This window comes from Carcharhinus amblyrhynchos, chromosome 20 (assembly GCF_965287045.1).
Source record: "Carcharhinus amblyrhynchos chromosome 20, sCarAmb.v2.hapA, whole genome shotgun sequence".
NCBI classification, from domain to species: Eukaryota; Metazoa; Chordata; class Chondrichthyes; order Carcharhiniformes; family Carcharhinidae; genus Carcharhinus; species Carcharhinus amblyrhynchos.
This window is the reverse complement of record NC_137343.1, coordinates 12,525,630-12,543,601: the sequence shown is the minus strand read 5'-3', so window position 1 is coordinate 12,543,601 and position 17,972 is coordinate 12,525,630. Positions and strand designations below refer to the sequence as shown.

At 46.8% G+C, this 17,972-nt stretch overlaps 2 protein-coding genes across 4 annotated transcripts in view; both read left to right on the top strand.

The window, feature by feature from the left end:
• Window positions 1-590: 590 nt before the first annotated feature.
• LOC145356060 (beta-crystallin B1-like) lies at window positions 591-8,004 on the top strand. Its single transcript, XM_080208666.1, has 5 exons — window positions 591-707; window positions 3,218-3,336; window positions 4,912-5,044; window positions 5,961-6,103; window positions 7,673-8,004. The coding sequence occupies exons 1-5, from the start codon at window positions 591-593 to the stop codon at window positions 7,842-7,844; spliced, it is 684 nt and encodes a 227-aa protein (XP_080064792.1). The 3' UTR covers window positions 7,845-8,004.
• A 7,631-nt stretch (window positions 8,005-15,635) lies between these two features.
• LOC145355752 (unconventional myosin-XVIIIb-like) overlaps window positions 15,636-17,972 on the top strand; it is a 344,749-nt gene continuing 342,412 nt past the window's right edge. For 2 of the 3 annotated variants that reach the window (XM_080208085.1, XM_080208084.1), the window contains exon 1: window positions 15,637-15,765. The gene's annotated coding sequence lies outside the window, so the exon portion shown is untranslated. Of the gene's footprint in view, window positions 15,766-17,972 lie in introns of all 3 variants that reach the window. The other variant, XM_080208083.1, reaches the window with a different exon arrangement.

The following is a 17,972-nucleotide window of genomic DNA, read 5'->3' as shown; positions in this document are numbered from 1 at the left end:
TTCAGACTGTGGGAGGAAACCAGAGTACTGGAGGCCGGAGTTGAACCCAGGTCCCTGGTGTTGTGAGGCAACAGTGCTAACTGCTGTGCCACCATGCTACCCCCAAACACAACTTTGTGTTTGAAAGACTTATAGGCGATATGAGCAAAGGTTTATAAGAGGTACAAAGAGTATTCCATTCTTACATATTATTTAGAATTTGGACATTTGGAAGGAACAAGTTGAGAAATGCTGATTGGAGGGAACAGGGATGAGAGATAATTTGAGTATAGAGAGCAGAAAAAGAGTAAGATTTTTTGCAAGTAGTTTCAATGGAACAGTTATGAGAAATACAGGATGAAACAAACTTATTCAAAGATCTGTGTTTCTGAATATAAACTGGACAGTTTGTTGATTGGAAATGGAATTTCCCAATATTTGCTAATCTCAATCCAGTTTTGTTAAATGATGGGTTTCGGACATAAAGGATACTCTTTTAATTCTTATTAACATATATTCTTTTAATTTCATTTGTGCCTTCTGTTGTGGTAGGATTTCGAACGGGCATCTATCCCCTCTCCTCAACTGTACATCATACCTGAGGTTACAGAATGTCTCAGACTACCAAGAGCACCACTCAGGAAAAGGGTACCCCTGCCCCCAGTACAACACCTGCTCCTGGCTCCAAGAGTCTCAAGACCAGAGAGCCTGGAATCGGCAACTTCAAGGTAGGTATAACCGTGCTAAGAACAAAGAACAGTACAGCACAGGAAACAGGCCCTTCGGCCCTCCAAGCCTGCGCCGCTCATTGGTCCAAGTAAACCATTCGTTTGTATCCCTCCATTCCCAGTCTGTTCACGTGGCTATCCAGATAAGTCTTAAACGATCCCAGCGTGTCCGCCTCCACCACCCCCTTTGGCAGTGCGTTCCAGGCCCCCATCACCTTCTGTGTAAAATACGTCCCTCTGATATCTGAGTTAAACCTCGCCCCCTTCACCTTGAGCCCGTGACCCCTCGTGATCGTCACCCCCGACCTGGGAAAAAGCTTCCCACTGTTCACCCTATCTATGCCCTTCATAATTTTACACACCTCTATTAGATCTCCCCTCATTCTCCATCTTTCCATGGAGAACAGCCCCAGTTTACCCAATCTGTCCTCATAGCCAAGACCCTCCATACCAGGCAACATCCTGGTAAACCTTTTCTGTACTCTAGGCATTTAATGAGTTCGCTCTCCATCATGACCAAGAGCATGAAGTATTGGGAGCTAAAGTGGGCCACTGGGTCCAACAAGCTCAAATCCTTCTTAATCTAATTTAATTCTTCATTGCCATATTCCTGAATCACATTCTTTCTCCATTTCTATATATAATCATCTATTGAATCTATTTCAATTGATTTTCCCATTCATTTGTTAGTTGAGTCCCTGTGTCAGAAAAAAAATCTGTTTCGGGCTTTTTTTTTTGAACTGTAATTTTAACCTTTAATTGGAGCGACCATAGAGTCCCTACAGTGCAGAAAGAGGCCATTCAGCCCATCGAGTCTGCTCTGACTCTTGGAAACAGCATCCCACCCAGGCTCCCTCCTTCATCCTAACCCCGTAACCTCACCCATTTACCATCGTTAATCAACCTAACCTACGTATCTTTGGACGCTAAAGGGCAATTTAACCATGGCCAATCCACCTAAACTGCACATCTTTGGACTGTGGGAGGAAAGCGGAGCATCCAGAAGAAACCCATTCGGGCATGTGGAGAACTCGCAAACTCCCTGCAATGACCCAAGCCACGAATCAAACCAGGATCCCTCCTGCTGTGGGCAGCAATGCTAACCACTGTGCCACTGTGCCTGTTTGTGTGCCTGTTTGTGTGTGCCCCCAGCCCCCTAGTATTTGAATCCTTTATCATATTAATCACCGCAACCAATTGAATGAATCAGCTGAATAATCTTGGAAACTTTATTCCAATCACCTTAAGTATATCACTCTTTCAAAGAGCTTGTCCAGTTTTCTTAACCCTTTTTCCTAAACCTACGTGGAGTTATCAGTGTTGTTTGCCTTGGTTCCTGACCACTTCCACTGGATATTCTGGATCTTACCCACAAAAGCACTTCTTCAACACAACACTGAGATGTGCTGTTGGAGACGCGAAAACTAATTTTTTAAAAACCTTGTGTTGGAAATCTCAAACAATGGCTTTGTCACTGTTGGCAATGAACACATTGAGATATCTCAGATGTGACCATCACCCCCTGATGTTAATTCCATATTAACGCCAATATGTTTTGATGATTCTGTGCCTGTGGGAAGAGAAAGACACACAATGATAGCAGTAACCTGTATGCCCTCCAGTTTCAGTGTGTGGTGAAGGTTGGTATAGCAACCAGATTTATTATGAGGTAGTTTTTTATTACTTTACAATGTTATAGTCCACTAGAATTCCTTGAGTGTGCAATGGGATAGAAATCTCGCAAGCAAAATAATATGGAATATTGGATAGAATTTTCCCATCCCGTCTGCCACAGGAAATGTAGCGGATCATGCAAAGGTCCATTGACCTCAGGTGGGAATTTCCAGCCTTGGGGGAGCGGGGCTGGAAAATCCTGCCCATTATGTATCCTGCTTTGTTCCTGTTCATAAACCTGGGTGTTCTCTCAATCTCCTACAGTCAATTTGTTGAAAATCCTGGTGAAATGATGAAACCGGCTTTCTTATTTAACTATATATGCTCTTTCCAAGAGAGATCTGGGTGACACTGTGACACAGTGGTTAGCACTGCTGCTTCACGGCGCCAGGGACCTGGGTTCGATTCCCGGTCTCGGGTCACTGTCTGTGTGGAGTCTGCACCTTCTCGCCACGTCTGCGTGAGTTTCCTCCGGGTGCTCCAGTTTCCTCCCACAGTCCAAGGATGTACAGATTAGGTGAATTGGCCATTCTAAATTGCCCCTGAGTGTCCCAAGATGTGTAGATTAGATGAATGGTAAGATGGATAGAACAGTGGCTGAGATGCTCGACTGGGGAATCAGCGCAGACTTGATGGGCCAAATGGCCTCCTTCTGGGGATTCTATAATTCTTTGAAATTGTAACGTGGTAACAAAGAAAAAGAAATATCTTTGCACACTGCCAACAATATCATCATCCTCAGAGCATTTGAAAAGATAGAAGACTCAAAATAAGATGGGTAGATCTCCAAAGCAGGTTGTGCCTTGATGCCTGATTGCCCACTTCCTTTGTTGCAGATCTTCATTTATGAGCAGGAGAACTTCCAGGGCCGATTCACGGAGTTTTCCACTGAGTGCATGAACCTGTGCGATCGTAACTTTGACAGAGTGGGCAGTGTCCGTGTGGACTGTGGACCGTAAGTTTCTCTCAGAGGGTTCTGACTCTTTGGAACTTTCTTCCTCAAAACGTGAGGAAGGAGAGTCTATTTTGAAGGCAAATGAAGATAGACCATTGATAGCAAAGGGATGAAAGATTATGGGGAAGGAGTGGGGGGTGGGTGGTGGAATTTGGAGTTGAGGCTATAGTCAGATATGCTCATTTGAATGCTCGCATGTATCCTCAAAAGAACTACAATACTGCTGGGGCAGTGACCAAGGGAGATGGGATGTCTATTCATAGTCATGTAGTTGTGGCTTTGAGATGTCACCCGAACTCCCAAACTCAACAGGCACAGGTATCGGATTGTTAGCAGCCCAGTCCTAATCCAAGTACATCTCAGTAGAGGAATGGAACCTCAATGTGCACATCCTCAGAGTGAAAAGGCACAACTCAACCCATTACTTAACCACTGTGTATGAAAGAATTCCAACAGAAGCCAGCTACTCCCCTTAGAAACCCCATCCATAACTGGGGGAAGTGTAATTACAGAAGCTGGGAATGCTGGTTCCATCATAACTGTAGATCAGTGAGATCAGAGCAATGGGAAATGGAACATGCAGGGACATGGGAAAAGAACTCTGAACAGGACTAATCAGGGTTGCCTTTCAGAAGAGCTGACACAGATTAGATGGGCTGAATGGCATCTTTTCGAACTCTATTGGGCTGTGAATCTATGTACCCTCACCAATGTAAGGCAGGAAACACATAGAAATGGGCCTGATTTAGAGGATCCGCTGATTGAGGCCAGGAACAGAGGCAGGCTGGGAAATAGCACCATTAGCCTGTGTTCTGGCTCCCCTGACCCCAATTGCTGTGCACCATTATTCTACAGGGGGGATGGGGGGAGGGGCTGGCAGGGCTACACACCCCCACATGACGGGACACCACTAGAGTGATTATTGGCCTATTAACACAGGCTAACTAGGATTTTCTAGTTGGCTTCCAGATACCTGTTGGTGGCAGGGGCTCTGTCATCTGGCTGGTGATGGCCTCTCGATGGCAGACCAGTGGCCTAGCATTCCAGGCAGACCTGGAGGCTGAGAGGCCTTCCTAGGAGCAGCAGGAGTTGCAGGCTGTCCTTCTGAGAGTTCCCCAGCAACAAAGCCTCACAGTGGGCCCAGCTACAAAGACCCATTTTTATTTAAACTTAAAAAAAATGTTGGAGAGAAGCAGCCTCCATTTTGAAGAGCCCGCGTTCTCTCTCACTGACTTACCATGGCTTCCAACTGCTTCTTTCAAACTGGAAGCTCTTTGGTTGGCCGTTCAGCTTCAAGACTTCACCTGACATCTCTAATTGGATGGCGGGCCCTCTCTGGGGCCATTAATTATCCACCCCGGGGGTAAATCACAGAGAGGAACTGCTTTCCCACACCGCACAGGCCCCTGAGCCACAGCTGAGCCTGGTGAAGTGATTCAGGGGCCTGTGGGGAAAGCCCAGCCCCACGGTCTCTGCTATTACCAACTATCACTTTGATACAGGGCCAACCTCTGCCTCCTCAGAAAAGGTGCCCTCTCCTTCTCTCGGCTGATCCAGTTTTATTTTGTCTCCCAGCTGGGTTGCTTTTGAGCAGGCTAACTTCCGCGGAGAGATGTTCATCCTGGAGAAGGGAGAGTACCCCCGCTGGGATTCCTGGTCCAACAGCTACAGGAGTGACCGCTTCATGTCCTTCCGTCCAGTCTGCATGGTGAGTCACTCAGACTTGGCTGCAATAAAATAATTGTCTCTAGGTATGGTGCACAAAGATTTACCTTATGGCATACCATGTTGGTGTCATAAATTGTGCCGAAATATCACTAGGGGATTTTTGCGGCCTTGCCTGACCATAATTGTCTGCTCAAAAATTGTTTGTTGTGGGGCGGGGTTTGGGGGGTGGGGGTTTGCTGTGTGCAAATGGGTCTCAGCATCACCTAATTTACAACTAATACTGTGGGTGGCATTTTCCAGTCCTAACTGCTGGTGGGATCTTCCAGTCCCGCTGAAGGTGCCCTCCCCCAGCTCCCCCACGGTGGGACACACAAACGGCACAGACTTCGGCGGAATGGGAAGATCCTGCCGGCAGCTAATGGCAGGCCACTGCTGGAAAGCACACCTTGGCGGGGAGGGGATAGAAAATCTCACCCGTCATTGGCTTTGGGGCATCTGGTAGTTTTGGGGAGTGTTTTCCTTGCATCCTCACTGCCTCTTAAATCAGGAATTATCGCAATGTCAAGGATATCAAAGATTTGGAGTTCCTTACTTGCCACAGTATTCCTTTTGTCCCATGACCTACTTTTGAATCTCAAACCTATCACTGTTTCATCTTCTTTTCTCCATTGGTGATGTCCTGTGTCTTATTGCCATTTAAAACAAAAACCCTCAGGGATGAGATTTCTTTTTTTGTTAAACTGACATTTGGGGTGAACTTTTACACGGAAATTGACCACGAAGAGGTCCGTTGACCTCAGGGAGGATTTTCCAGTTTCGGGGCAAGTGTGGCTGGAAAATCCTGCCCTTTGATCTATGCTGCCCCACCTTGAAGCAACTATAATGAAAAGGAAAGTCATCTTATACATATATAAAAAGAATTGAAACCTCTAAGTGTGTTTTTTTTTTGGAAACAGGACAACCTGGAGCACAAAATCTGCCTGTTCGAACTTGCTGAATTCCAAGGTAACAAGATGGAGATCACGGAGGATGACATACCCAGCCTGTGGGCTTATGGATTCTGCGACCGTGTTGGCAGCGTGAGAGTTCCCAGTGGAACGTGAGTATCTCCGACGCAAGTGCCATCGGCAATTCACTGAACGAGTGCAAACACCTTAGAGAGAATAAGCAGCTCGTCCTTGTGTAGCACAGTGAGAGAATTGTGGAATGGTGTTTCTGTGAAGCAGACTGAAGATAATTTGTGGCTTTCTGGTCACGAGCTGGAGCTTCAAGGGAAGTGGTATCTGGAAAAGATGACAAGAGAATTTCACCCATTTAATTTAAAACGAAGAAGGAAAGTGTTTGAAACAGCCCGGAAGTCAAAGTGTAAATTCAAGTTAGCCTTGGTGAGTTAATCAGATTTGGCTGAAGGAATTGGTGACTTATACTAAGCCAGAACAGAACTTGTGAATTCTGTGACCATATGGACAGTGTGAGGATTCCCAGTGGTGTGTGAGTAATTCCCATACAAGTGACAGAGGTCACCCATTTAATGAGTCCCAACACTAGAGAGGGAAAAGGTAACACATCCTTGTGTACCATACCTGGAGACAATTATTGAATAGCTTTTCTGCAGAGAGGCATTGCCAGCAGACTGGAGAGGATTTGTGGCTCTAGAGTCTCAAACTAGAATGTCAAATTGATAAAGGGTGGCGACAGGAGGTGGGATTTGGAAACAATAACAGTGGGGAATTTATGTAAAAGCTATTTTCATGGCAATCTCCCCTTTTTATCATCAACTCTTAACTCTCTACAGAGCTCATGCTAAGTTCTGCAGTGACACTTGGGGAGGATTTTCAAACATATATCTGGCAACCCTCGACCGAATGCAAACAAATAAAACATTTGTCATTTCCCCCTTACCTTTATAGAGCGGCATGGTGGTTAGAACTGCTGCCTCACAACATCAGAGACCCGGGTTCAATTCCGGCCTTGGGTGGCTGTGTGGAGTCCGCATGTCCTCCCCATGTCTGCATGGTATTCCTCCGGTTTCCTCCCACAGTCCAAACGATGTGCAGGTTAGGTTGATTGACCACGCTAAATTGCCTCTTAGTGTCAGGGGGATGAGCAAGACAGGGATAGGGCCTGGGTGGAATTGTTGTCGGTGCAGGCTCGATGGGCTGAGTGGCCTCCTTCTGCACTGTAATTTGAAAAGGGGGGAATAAAAAATCCTGCACACTTGAATCTCTTTCTCGTCCTTAACCTTTCCACATTAATGGCCGCGGATCTTGTGTTTTGTCTGTCTTTGCTTGTCCAGTTTTCTCTCCTGTCTCGAGGGGGGTTGGGGTGCTGTTCCATGATGGCTAGCTGCCCCCGCAACGGGCTACATTAAGACCTTAAATGCAGAGTGCTGGTGGGCTGCATGACTCAAGCCAACATATCACTGCCAACCTTTGCCTTCAGCAATCAACAGTATTTGCAAATCATCCTTCCTGACTGATTGCTTTAGACTGGGCAGTTGATGTCCCAACTCTGAGGGGGGAGTTGGGGGTTTGGCGGATTACAATGCACTGTTACCCACCCCCTGGCTAACTCAGCTTGATCTGCTGGGGGTGTTGGGGGAGTGGGGATTGATTTGTAGGAGTGACTGATACCCGAACTCTGCCAATGTTCTTGCTCCTTGTTGCAGATGGGTTGGTTACCAATATCCTGGATACAGAGGATACCAGTACCTGTTTGAGGTGGGAGATTACAAACACTGGAATGACTGGTGCGCCCAGCAGCCCCAGATGCAGTCCATCCGTCGCCTGCGAGACATGCAGTGGCATCAGAAAGGCTGCTTCCAGTTGGCCACTAAGTGAGGAAACACTCACGCGAGCTCCGCGGGCTGGTGGAGAAGCTAACGCCTTTATTTGATGGAATCATTTACGTCGAAGGCTCCAATGATTATTTTTAACTCGGCTAATTTCTCTGCACTTTACAATGTAAAGCAGAAATTTCAGAATCCAAAATATACTTTATGGTGCAAATAAAGAAATTGGATAAAAGCCAGCTGTCTCACTTTGATTCCTTCAGTTTTCTTCTCTTCAGTCTTGAAGGTGAGTCTTCATAGAATCCCTACAGTGCAGAAGGAGGCCATTCCGCCCATCAAGCCTGCACCAACCACAGTCCCACCCAGATCCTATCCCTATAACCCTACTTATTTACCCTACTAACCCCCTGACACTAATAGGGCAATTTAGCATGGCCAATCAACTTAACCTGCACATCTTTGGGAGGAAACCAGAGCACCCGGAGGAAACCCAGGCAGACATGGGGAGAATGTACAAACTCCACACAGACAGTGACCCTAGCTGGGAAACAGACCTGGGTCCCTGGCACAGTGAGGCAGCAGTGCTAACCACTGTGCTCCTCCTGCTGTGACTGGGTTTGAAAGAATATTAAAAAAACATAAGAAATAGGTGCAGGAATAGACCATTCTGCTCCTGAAGCCTGCGCCACCATTCAACATAATTATTGCTGATCTTTTATCCTCAGCTCCACCTTTCCTAGATTCCTTGATTCCCTGAGAGATCTGCGATAACGGAGCATCCGCAGTCCTCTGCAGTCGAGAATTCCAACCATTCGCAGTCCTCAGAGTTAACAAATTTCCCCTCATCTTGTTCCTGAATGATCGACTGATGATTCTCAGGCTGCTCTCCTGTACTCCATGAGTGGGCAGCACGGTGGCACAGTGGTTAGCACTGCTGCCTCACAGCGCCAGGGACCCGGGTTCGATTCCCGGCTTGGGTCACTGTCTAAGTGGAGTCTGCACGTTCTCCCCGTGTCTGTGTGGGTTTCCTCTGGGTGCTCCGGTTTCCCCCCACAGTCCGAAAGACGTGCTGGTTGGGTGCATTGGCTGTGCTAAATTCTCCCTCAGTGTACTTGAGCAGGCGCTGGAGCGTGGCGACCAGGGGATTTTCACAGTAACTTCATTGCAGGGTTAATGTAAGCCTACTTGGGACGCCAATAAGTAAAGTTTAAAAATTGCAGGCAGCTCACACATGGGCATCCCTCGCTTATGAATCTCCGCAAGGAACGTTGACAAGATAAAGGGAAAATAATGTGGATGCAGGAATCTGAAACAAAAACAGAAAATCCTGGAAAACCTCAGCAGGTCTGACAACATCTGTGGAGAGAGAATAGAGTCATCTTGCCTTTTGCTTTTCTTCTCTTGCCTATTTTCACTCCTCTCCCGGCAGGGGAGAATATAGTCATCCAGACTCGAAACGTTGGCTCGATTCTCTCTCCACAGACGCTGTCAGACCTGCTGAGATTTTCTAGTATTTTTCGCTGATGTAGTTGTCTGTACGTAGGAGTGATTCCAGGACTGCCTGCACACACATGCTTCACAGCAAGGTCCCCGGATACCAGTGCAAACTCCACTTGGCTTCGCTCTCCCTCCAAGTGCTGACAACTTCAGGAAGGAGTTGGAAACTTAAATAGTTCAATGAGATAAATGTGATTGTCCAAGAGAACACGCAATTTAATCTTTCATCATCCCAGGCTCACTGCATAATTCAGCTCCAATTAGGCAGAAGTGCAGTTTCTTGCCAATTTTAGTCTTTATCTTCACTCTGTGACTCTGTGTGTCGCACTCTTAATTCGGAGTCAGAAAGGTGTAGATTCAAGCTTCACTCTGGGGATTTACGGTGACACCCTAATGCAATGCTGAGCGAGTGCAGCACTGTGGAGGTGCTGTCCTTTTGTTAACCTGTGGCCCTGTCTGTCCTTTCACACAGATGTAATGAATCCCCTGCCAAAAACAAGCGGAATGGGTCACTTCAATGTTACAGGAATAAAAAAATAAACAAGGACAGCGACAGAATAAATAATAAAATTTAAAGTACAGGGCAGGAAAATTCTCCATCAGGTCAGTGACAAAGAGACCTCTTAACCACTGGGGTGGCACGGTGGCACAGTGGTTAGCACTGCTGCCTCACAGCACAGGAACCTGGCTTCAATTCTGGCCTTGGGTCACTGTCTGTGCGGAGTCTGCACATTCTCCCCGTGTCTGTGTGGGTCTCCTCCTGGTGCTCCAGTTTCCTCCCACACTCCAAAGATGTGCCGGTTAGGTTGATTGCCCCTTAGCGTCAGGGGGATTAGCAGAGTAGGTATGTAGGGTTACGGGAATAGGGCCTATGATGGGATTGTGGTCAGTGCAGAGTTGATGGGCTGAATGGCCTCCATCTGCACTGCAGGGATTCTATGATTTAAAACCGGCATGAGGAAAAATTAATTCTCTCAAAGGGTGGTGAATCTGTGGAATTCACCACCCCAGAGTGCAGTGGAAGCCAAGACACTGAGTAAATTTAAGGAGGAGATAGACAAATCTTTACTTTCTAAGGGGTTGAAAGGTTTTGGAGAATGTGCAGGAAAGTGGAGTTGAGGCCAAGGTGGGATCAGCCATGATCATATGGGATGGTGGAGCAGGCTCGAGGGGCTGAATGGCCCACCCCTGCTCCTATCTCTGATGTTCTGAAGAGAGAATAGTAACAGTAGGTATCTGACCTGCCTTGCCCCAGTGTGACTGCTCCAGGTACTGGCTCACATTGCAACCCCCTTGAGGAAAATGCCAGATGTGGAGAAGCAGCTGGTACAGGGCAGGTTGATGGAGTGAGGAACTTGTGCAATCTATTAAATCCACCGCTGCTGTGTGACTTTCCCAGCTTAAAGACTCACCGCCCCAGAATGACCCATTGAGCTTCACAGGAAAGGAATGGGGGCTACTTTCACTTGCACGCCAGTGTAAAATGAAGGTCGTGGCTTTGACGCCTTGTTTAACTATTTCATTGAAGCCAAACCGATGTAAAAATGGGAAGGGATGGAAAACAGGCTGGTGCCTCACTATTGGCCAGATTAGGTTCTCAAAAAACATCAGAATGGCCTCCAAAATACTTTGGATATTTAGCTGCTGCAGCAGACTGCATTCAACATTCTAATTTGTACAAGGTAAGATCCCACAAAGAGGATGAGATAAAATCACAGAATCATACAGTGCAGATGAGGCCCTTCAGCCCATTGGGTCTGCACTGACATGTGTGAAAAACTTGACCTACCCATCTCATCCCCTTTACCCACACTTGACCCATGGCCTTGAATGTTATGGCATGCCAAGTACTCATCCAGGTATTTTTTAAAGGATGTGAGGCATTCCGTCTCCATCACACTCCCAGGCTGTGCATTCCAGACCGACACCACCCTCTGGGTAAAAAGGTTTTCCCTCACATCCTCCCCTAAACCTCCTGCCCCTCATGACTGACCCTTTATCTAAGGGGAGCAACTGTTCCTTATCCACCCTGTCCATGCCCCTCATAATCTTGTACACCTCAATCAGGTCACCCTTCAGTCTTCTCTGCTCCAATGAAAGCAATCCAACCTTATCCAACCTCTCTTCATAACTTAAATGTTCCATCCCAGGCAGTTTCCTGGTGAATCTCCTCTGCATCCCCTCCAGTGTAATCACATCCTTCCTATAATGTGGTGACCAGAACTGTAGACAATACTTTAGCTGTGGCCTCACCAAAGTTCGATACAACTCCAAGACTTCCCTGCTTTTGTAATTTATGCCTCGATTGATAAAGGCAAGTGTCCCATATGTCTTCTTCACCACCCTACTAACACACCCTTCTGCCTTCAGAGACCTGTGGACAAACATGCCAAGGTCCCTTTGTTCCTCAGAACTTCCTCCCATTCATTAAATACTTCCTTGTCAAGTTACTCCTTCCAGAGTGTATCACCTCACACTTTGCAGGTCTAAATTCCATCTCCGTCTATGTCCCATTAACTGGTTTTTTTGGTGTGGCCAGTTGTAGCAGGGATGTTGGTTGGACCAGTCAGATATCTCAACGCTCAGGTTAAGATGCTGGCAGGGATTTCTGTACCCACAGGCAACTAGATAGCATTTTGGTTCAGCATCTTGCCACTTAAAGTGCCACTCCCTCAGTGTTTGTCTTGACTCTCATGTGGTCTCTTATATGGTCAAGTCTTGTAATAAAAGGCCTCTGATGCAGAGGCAAGTGTTCTCTCAATGGAGTCAAGCTGATACTTAATTCACAACTGCAACAAAGATTTTCCATTTATATAGTTCTGCTAACATAGTCAAACTTCCCAAAGCGATTCACAGGACTGGTATCAAACATGGAGCCACATATTCAGCAGATATGGCTTTCAAAGCGAGAGGATTTGAATATAGGAATAGGGATGTTTTACTGAATTGCATAGGGTGTTGGTGAGACTGTGAAAATTAAGATACAATAACTATGGTTGACAACTCTTTCAGCAACAATGGAAAATGCTTATTATCAGACAATAATCCTGTATACCATGAGGGACCATGAGCACGGGTGGCACAGTGGCACAGTGGCTAGCACAGCTGCTTCACAGCACCAGGGACCCAGGTTCAATTCTGGCCTTGGGTCACTGTCTGTGTGGAGTTTGCACATTCTCCCAGTATCAGTGTGGGTTTCCTCTGGGTGCTCCGGTTTCCTCCCACAGTCCAAAGATGTGCAGGTTGATTGACCGTGCTGAATTGATCCTTGGTGCCAGGAGATTAACAGGGTAAATATGTGGGGTTACAGAGATAGGGGCTGGGTGTGATTGTGGTCAGTGCAGTCTCAATGGGCCGGGTGGTCTCTTTCTGCACTGTGAGGATTCTGTGATAACTTCTTCCTGTGCGTTCTTTGATCTTTTAAATCCACTCATGGGATGTGGGTGTCGCTGGCTAGGCTGGCATCTACTCCCCACCCTTAATTGCCCTTGACAAGGTGATGGACTGCTGCAGTCCATGTGATGTAAGTACACCCACAGTGCTGTTAGGGAGGGAGTTCCAGGATTTTGACCCAATGAGAGTGAAGGAGCGGGGATATATTTCCAAGTCAGCTTGGTGAGTGGCTCAGAGGGGAAAATTGCAGGTGGTGGCATTGCCATGTGCCTGCTGCCCTTGTCCCTCTGAGTGGTAGATGTCCCGAGTGGAAGATGCTGTCGATGACTTGGTGAGTTGTTGCAGTGCATCTTGTAGATGATACACACAGCTCCAACTATTGGTTAGTGCTGGAGGGAATGAACATATAGGGTGGTGGATGACATGCTAATCCAGGAAGCTGTTTAGTTTCGGATGGTGTTGAGGCTCTTGGGTGTTATTGGAGAGACGCCCATCCAGGTAAATTGAGATTATCCCATCACACTCCTGATATTTTGCTCAATAGATGTTGGACAGCGTTTGGGGAGCCAGGGGATGAGTTATTTTCCAGCCTCTGACTTGCTCTTGTAGCCACACTATTTATGTGGCTGATCCAGTTCAGTTTCTGGTCAATGGTAACCCCCAGGATGCTGATTTATTTGAAGACAAAGCAGAGGGTACTACTTTTACACAGAAGATAATAGATCTGGTGAATAAGTTACTAGAATACGCTAGGGACACTATACATAGGGTCGAGCTCATTGTTCTTACTGGAGAGAGAACAGGTTGTCAATAGCTGGGGTTAGAATCGTAAAATCTACAGTGCAGAAGGAGGCCATTTGGCCCATCTAGTCTGCACCAACCACAATCCCACCCAGGTCCTATCCCCATACATTCCATAACCCCATGCGTTTACCCGAGCTAATCCCCCTGACACTAAGGGGAAATTTAACAAGGCCAGTCAACCTAACCCTCATATCTTTGGACTGTGGGAGGAAACCGGAGCACTGCAGATGCGGGGAGAACATGCAGACTCCACACAGACAGTGACCCAAGCTGGGAATCAAACCCGGTTCCCTGGCGCTGTGAGGCAGCAGTGCCAAACACTGTGCCACTGTGCCACCCTCTGAGAAATGGATAAGCTTGTTGTAATTTGTCCTTTTCCACTTCTAAGAACACTTGTATTCAATGTCAGTAACGCTCACTACTTAAACATAATTAAACTGTGTTTCCTCATAGTGAAATCTGCCACTTGAACAAATAAACATTAGTGTCCATACGTATATCTTGATTTTTTTTGTCACTTTTGTTACTCACTTACTGGATCTAATTCTTTTTAATGACTCCCTCACTGTAGGTGAATAGCAAATAGTTTAATGTTATTAAGAGGTGATGCTATTAAAAGATAATGAGTGATCTTGTTTAATGATGAATGTTATTAACCCCGAGCTCTTCTGTGACTTCCCAGTGTTTGGGTGGTTACGAATCAAGAAGGAATGCTTCCACCTGACACCCTCAATCACTGTAACAGCAGCAACAGGGATATTCAGGCACAGGCTTTTACCTAGTGCAGGCCTCGCATGGTAACTGTTGCTAAGGCGACATGTTTGGTGCTGGAGCAGGAGGGTAAGGAATTCTGGAACACAGTTTCTCTGGGAATTGTCGTATTACAGTGACTGAACAAGTCAAATTCAATTTTATTGCATAGAATTCTGAACATTTTGAAAAGATTATTTTGCGAAAGCCAGAGACCAGTTGCCGTGGTCATAATTCTTGCAACTGCCTTTCTGATCTTTGAGCTTTAAAAATATAAGTCTAGTCCAGGGCTTCCCAAACTTCCCCCCCCTGAGGGGTTGCAGGTCTGAATTTTAGGGTCGTGAACTCCAAGGCAGCAATGGTTGCCATGGAGTTTTGATGGGGTGTTAACAGCTGCAAGGCCCCTTCAAGTCCTCCTGATTTTTTTTTAACTGACTCATCTTGGTAAAAGCCAGTGTAAAGATAGTAAAGACTTTATTTATTTCGCAGCTCAAACAGTCCCCCCACCCCATCCCATCTGCCCCTGCTCTCCCAGCTCACCAGACCCAGATCACACTCCCAGACGGTCCACAGTCTGGGTTTGAAATGGGGTCACGATGGGACAATTTTGGTCTAGGCCTGACATTTTTGGTGAGGGAAGAGTTAGCACAAAGATGCTGAGGAAGTTTCACGATAGTCACCTTTGCCTCTTTGTATCTCCACTATCACCCCTCCACCTTCTGACCCCTCCACCACACCCCTCCACCATTCCTCCTCCCTTATCCTTGCCTTCCTTGCAGCACAGTGGCACAGTGGACGGCACTGCTGCCTCACTGCACCAGGGACCAGGGTTCGATTCCCGATTTGGGTCACTGTCTGTGCGGAGTCTACACGTTCTCCCCGTGTCTGCGTGGGTTTCCTCCAGGCATTCTGGTTTCCTCCCACAGTCCAAAGATGTGCGGGTTAGGTTGATTGGTCAAGCTAAATTGCCCTTTAGTGTCAGGGGGACTAGCTAGGGTAAATGTATGGGGTCATGGTGATAGGGCCTGGGTGGGATTGTCAGTACAGATTGTGGGCCAAATGGCCTTCTTCTGAACTGCAGGATTCTATGATAGCTAGGGCATAGAGGAAGAGCAACTTAACAAGAGGCAAGTCCATTCAAAAGTCTGATGGCAGCAGGGAAGAAGCTGTTCTTGAGTTGGTTGGTACGTGACCTCAAACTCTTGTATCTTTCTCCCTTTTCTCTGTTTATAACCTTTCACCAAACCGTGTCACTGTCCAGCCTGCAGCAGTTAGTGCATATCCAAAGCTGGAAGCCGATGGGTATTTATAGCACAGACTCCTGTCCCGTCAGCTGTTGACTGTGTTATCACGCTTGTGTATGTATATGTTCGGGGAGGGGGGGGTGGGTGAGGGTAAGCCCGATCACATTTCTCCTGCTCTGTGTGGCCTGCCTGCCTCGTAGGATTAGTGGCTGTTTGCAAAGAAGCTTCGAAACTCCCTGAAAATATAACTCCACGGAGTCCGGAGAGGCAATTCACTGGAAGGTAAAGTTGCTGCTGTTGGTTTGTGGTACAGACAGATTATTCTTGAATGGAAGTTAGCCCTCTTTTGTCCCAGTTTGCATTTCACTTTGCTTTCGGTCTGGTTCGTTTCTTGATTCTTGACCAGGGGGTGGGGGTTATTTTTAGTCCTCATAGGACACAGCTGTTGCTGGGGTCTCCAGGCTCTCTCACTGTGCTTTCTCACTGGCTTCTTCTACCAATGTGGGGGAAAGAAATACTTTGGCTCTCCTCAGAATGGGGAGATAAGACTGCCCAATGCTGCCTGGAGGTGTGTGGGTGTTGAGGGAGGGCAAACTAGGATCAGAGAACAAAACCCTATTGATTTTGGCACAGTGGTTAGCACTGCTGCCTCACAGTGCCAGGGACCCAGGTTCGGTTCCTGGCCTCGGGTCACTGCCTGTGTGGAGTTTGCACGTTCTCCCCATGTTTGCGTGGGTTTCCACCGGATGCTCTGGTTTCCTCCCACAGTCCCTCTAAAGACGTGTGGGTTAGGTGGATTGGCCATGTTAAATTGCCCCTTAGTGTGAGGGGGACTAGCTAGGGTAAAATGCATGGGGTTATGGGGCTAGGGCCAGGGTGGGATTGTGATTGGTGCAGGCTCAAATGGGCTGAATGGCTTCCTTCTGCACTGTAGGATTTTATGATTTCCTGTGCCAGACTCTAGAAGGAAGTGGGAGGCCTGGTCTGGCTCACAAGGCCTCCAGTCACATTCCAATTGGATTGTGAGTTCACCATTTTCACTACTGCATTGTTGGTTTGATCTCCTCCGTGGGAGCAATAGGTCTGGGATTGGGAGTGAGGGTGAGGCCTCCAGAGAGTGGTCTCTGGATGCTCTGGAGAATGGGTCTCCTGAACTGTGCCGTAGGTTAATAATCAGAGAGGAAAGTGAATGAAGCCATGGAATAAAATGGTCTTGTTTAGGTTTGCGCTACTAAAGTTTTTTGCTGCTCTACTGAAGTCAAATTTATTTTGGTATTGTACAGGGATTTGATTTGATTTGATTTATTATTGTCACATGTATTGGGATACAGTGAAAAGTATTGTTTCTTGTACGTTACATGGACAAAGCATACTGTTCATAGATTACATAGGGGAGAAGGAAAGGAGAGGGTGCAGAATGTAGTGTTACAGTCACAGATAGTGTGTAGAAAAAGATCTTAATATGAGATAGGTCCATTCAAAAGTCTGATGACATCAAGGAAGATGCTGTTCTTGAGTCGGCTGCTATGCGATCTCAGGCTTTTGTATCTTTTTCCTGATGGAAGAAGGTGGAAGGGAATATTTCCAAGGTGTGTGGGATCAGAGAGAGTGAGAAGTGTAATGTGTAAATTTAAAATATTCAAATGTAAGGTGATTGATGTGTATTAATATGCTTTGTATCTACAATTAGGGTCAAATGAAAGGATCTGGAAGCTGGATTTAACACACACGTGTGTTCAGAGGGGGATAAAGGTTAATGTGATGGATCCTAATCCATAGGTCCACAGTGAGGCCTGGTGCAATGGATCAGGGCCTGCCCTGCATGCAAATCTACACAGGGGCCCAGAATGGTGGGTGGAGCAGAATGGTGGGCTTACCCTTCCTGGGGCTCCTCGCACTCACCTTCATTTCTGCAACCACCCTCCATTTCCCCAATGACATCACAGCCCTCCATCCAATGACATCACAGCCCTCCATCCAATGACATCGCACCCCTCCCCCGAATGATGTCACACCACTCCTGACCCGCCCACCCCCACAGAGCGCAAAGGTGCCGTAAAAATACATAACCTGATCACTGCTTAACTTCTTTAACTTGTAAAACACCCCTGTGTGAATAACTGCTGAATTGAAATCCAAGCTCCCCTCTCGTCAGAATGACGGTAAAGATGGCCAGTATTGCGGTGTGTGTGTCTTGAAGTGGGCAAACATAGAACTTGCTGATGGACGACTAGATGGAAAAATATCAGTCGATGGCATCATTGCAGCACAGGCCAGCGCAAGACAGACTGAGCCAGCCCGGCGCAGGAGCAAATACTCCAATCAACAACACGCGTACGCTGCCTTCAGTATATTTCAAAAGAAATCTTTTTCACTTCCTCTCACAAAACCAAATGAGTTATTGCTGTAAATTCACTTGAGTGGAGTGTCCACTGAGTCCAAGTCCAATGTCAGTGGCTCTGTCTGGCAGCATTACGATCTTTGTCTTG

What these genes read in the sequence shown, in the direction of transcription:
- LOC145356060 (XM_080208666.1), top strand. Translation starts at nt 591, where the DNA reads ATGTCTCAGACTACCAAGAGCACCACTCAGGAAAAGGGTACCCCTGCC. An exon ending in CTGGAATCGGCAACTTCAAG is followed by an intron (nt 708 to 3,217) that starts GTAGGTATAACC and finishes CCTTTGTTGCAG; the next exon opens with ATCTTCATTTATGAGCAGGA. An exon ending in CCTTCCGTCCAGTCTGCATG is followed by an intron (nt 5,045 to 5,960) that starts GTGAGTCACTCA and finishes TTTTGGAAACAG; the next exon opens with GACAACCTGGAGCACAAAAT.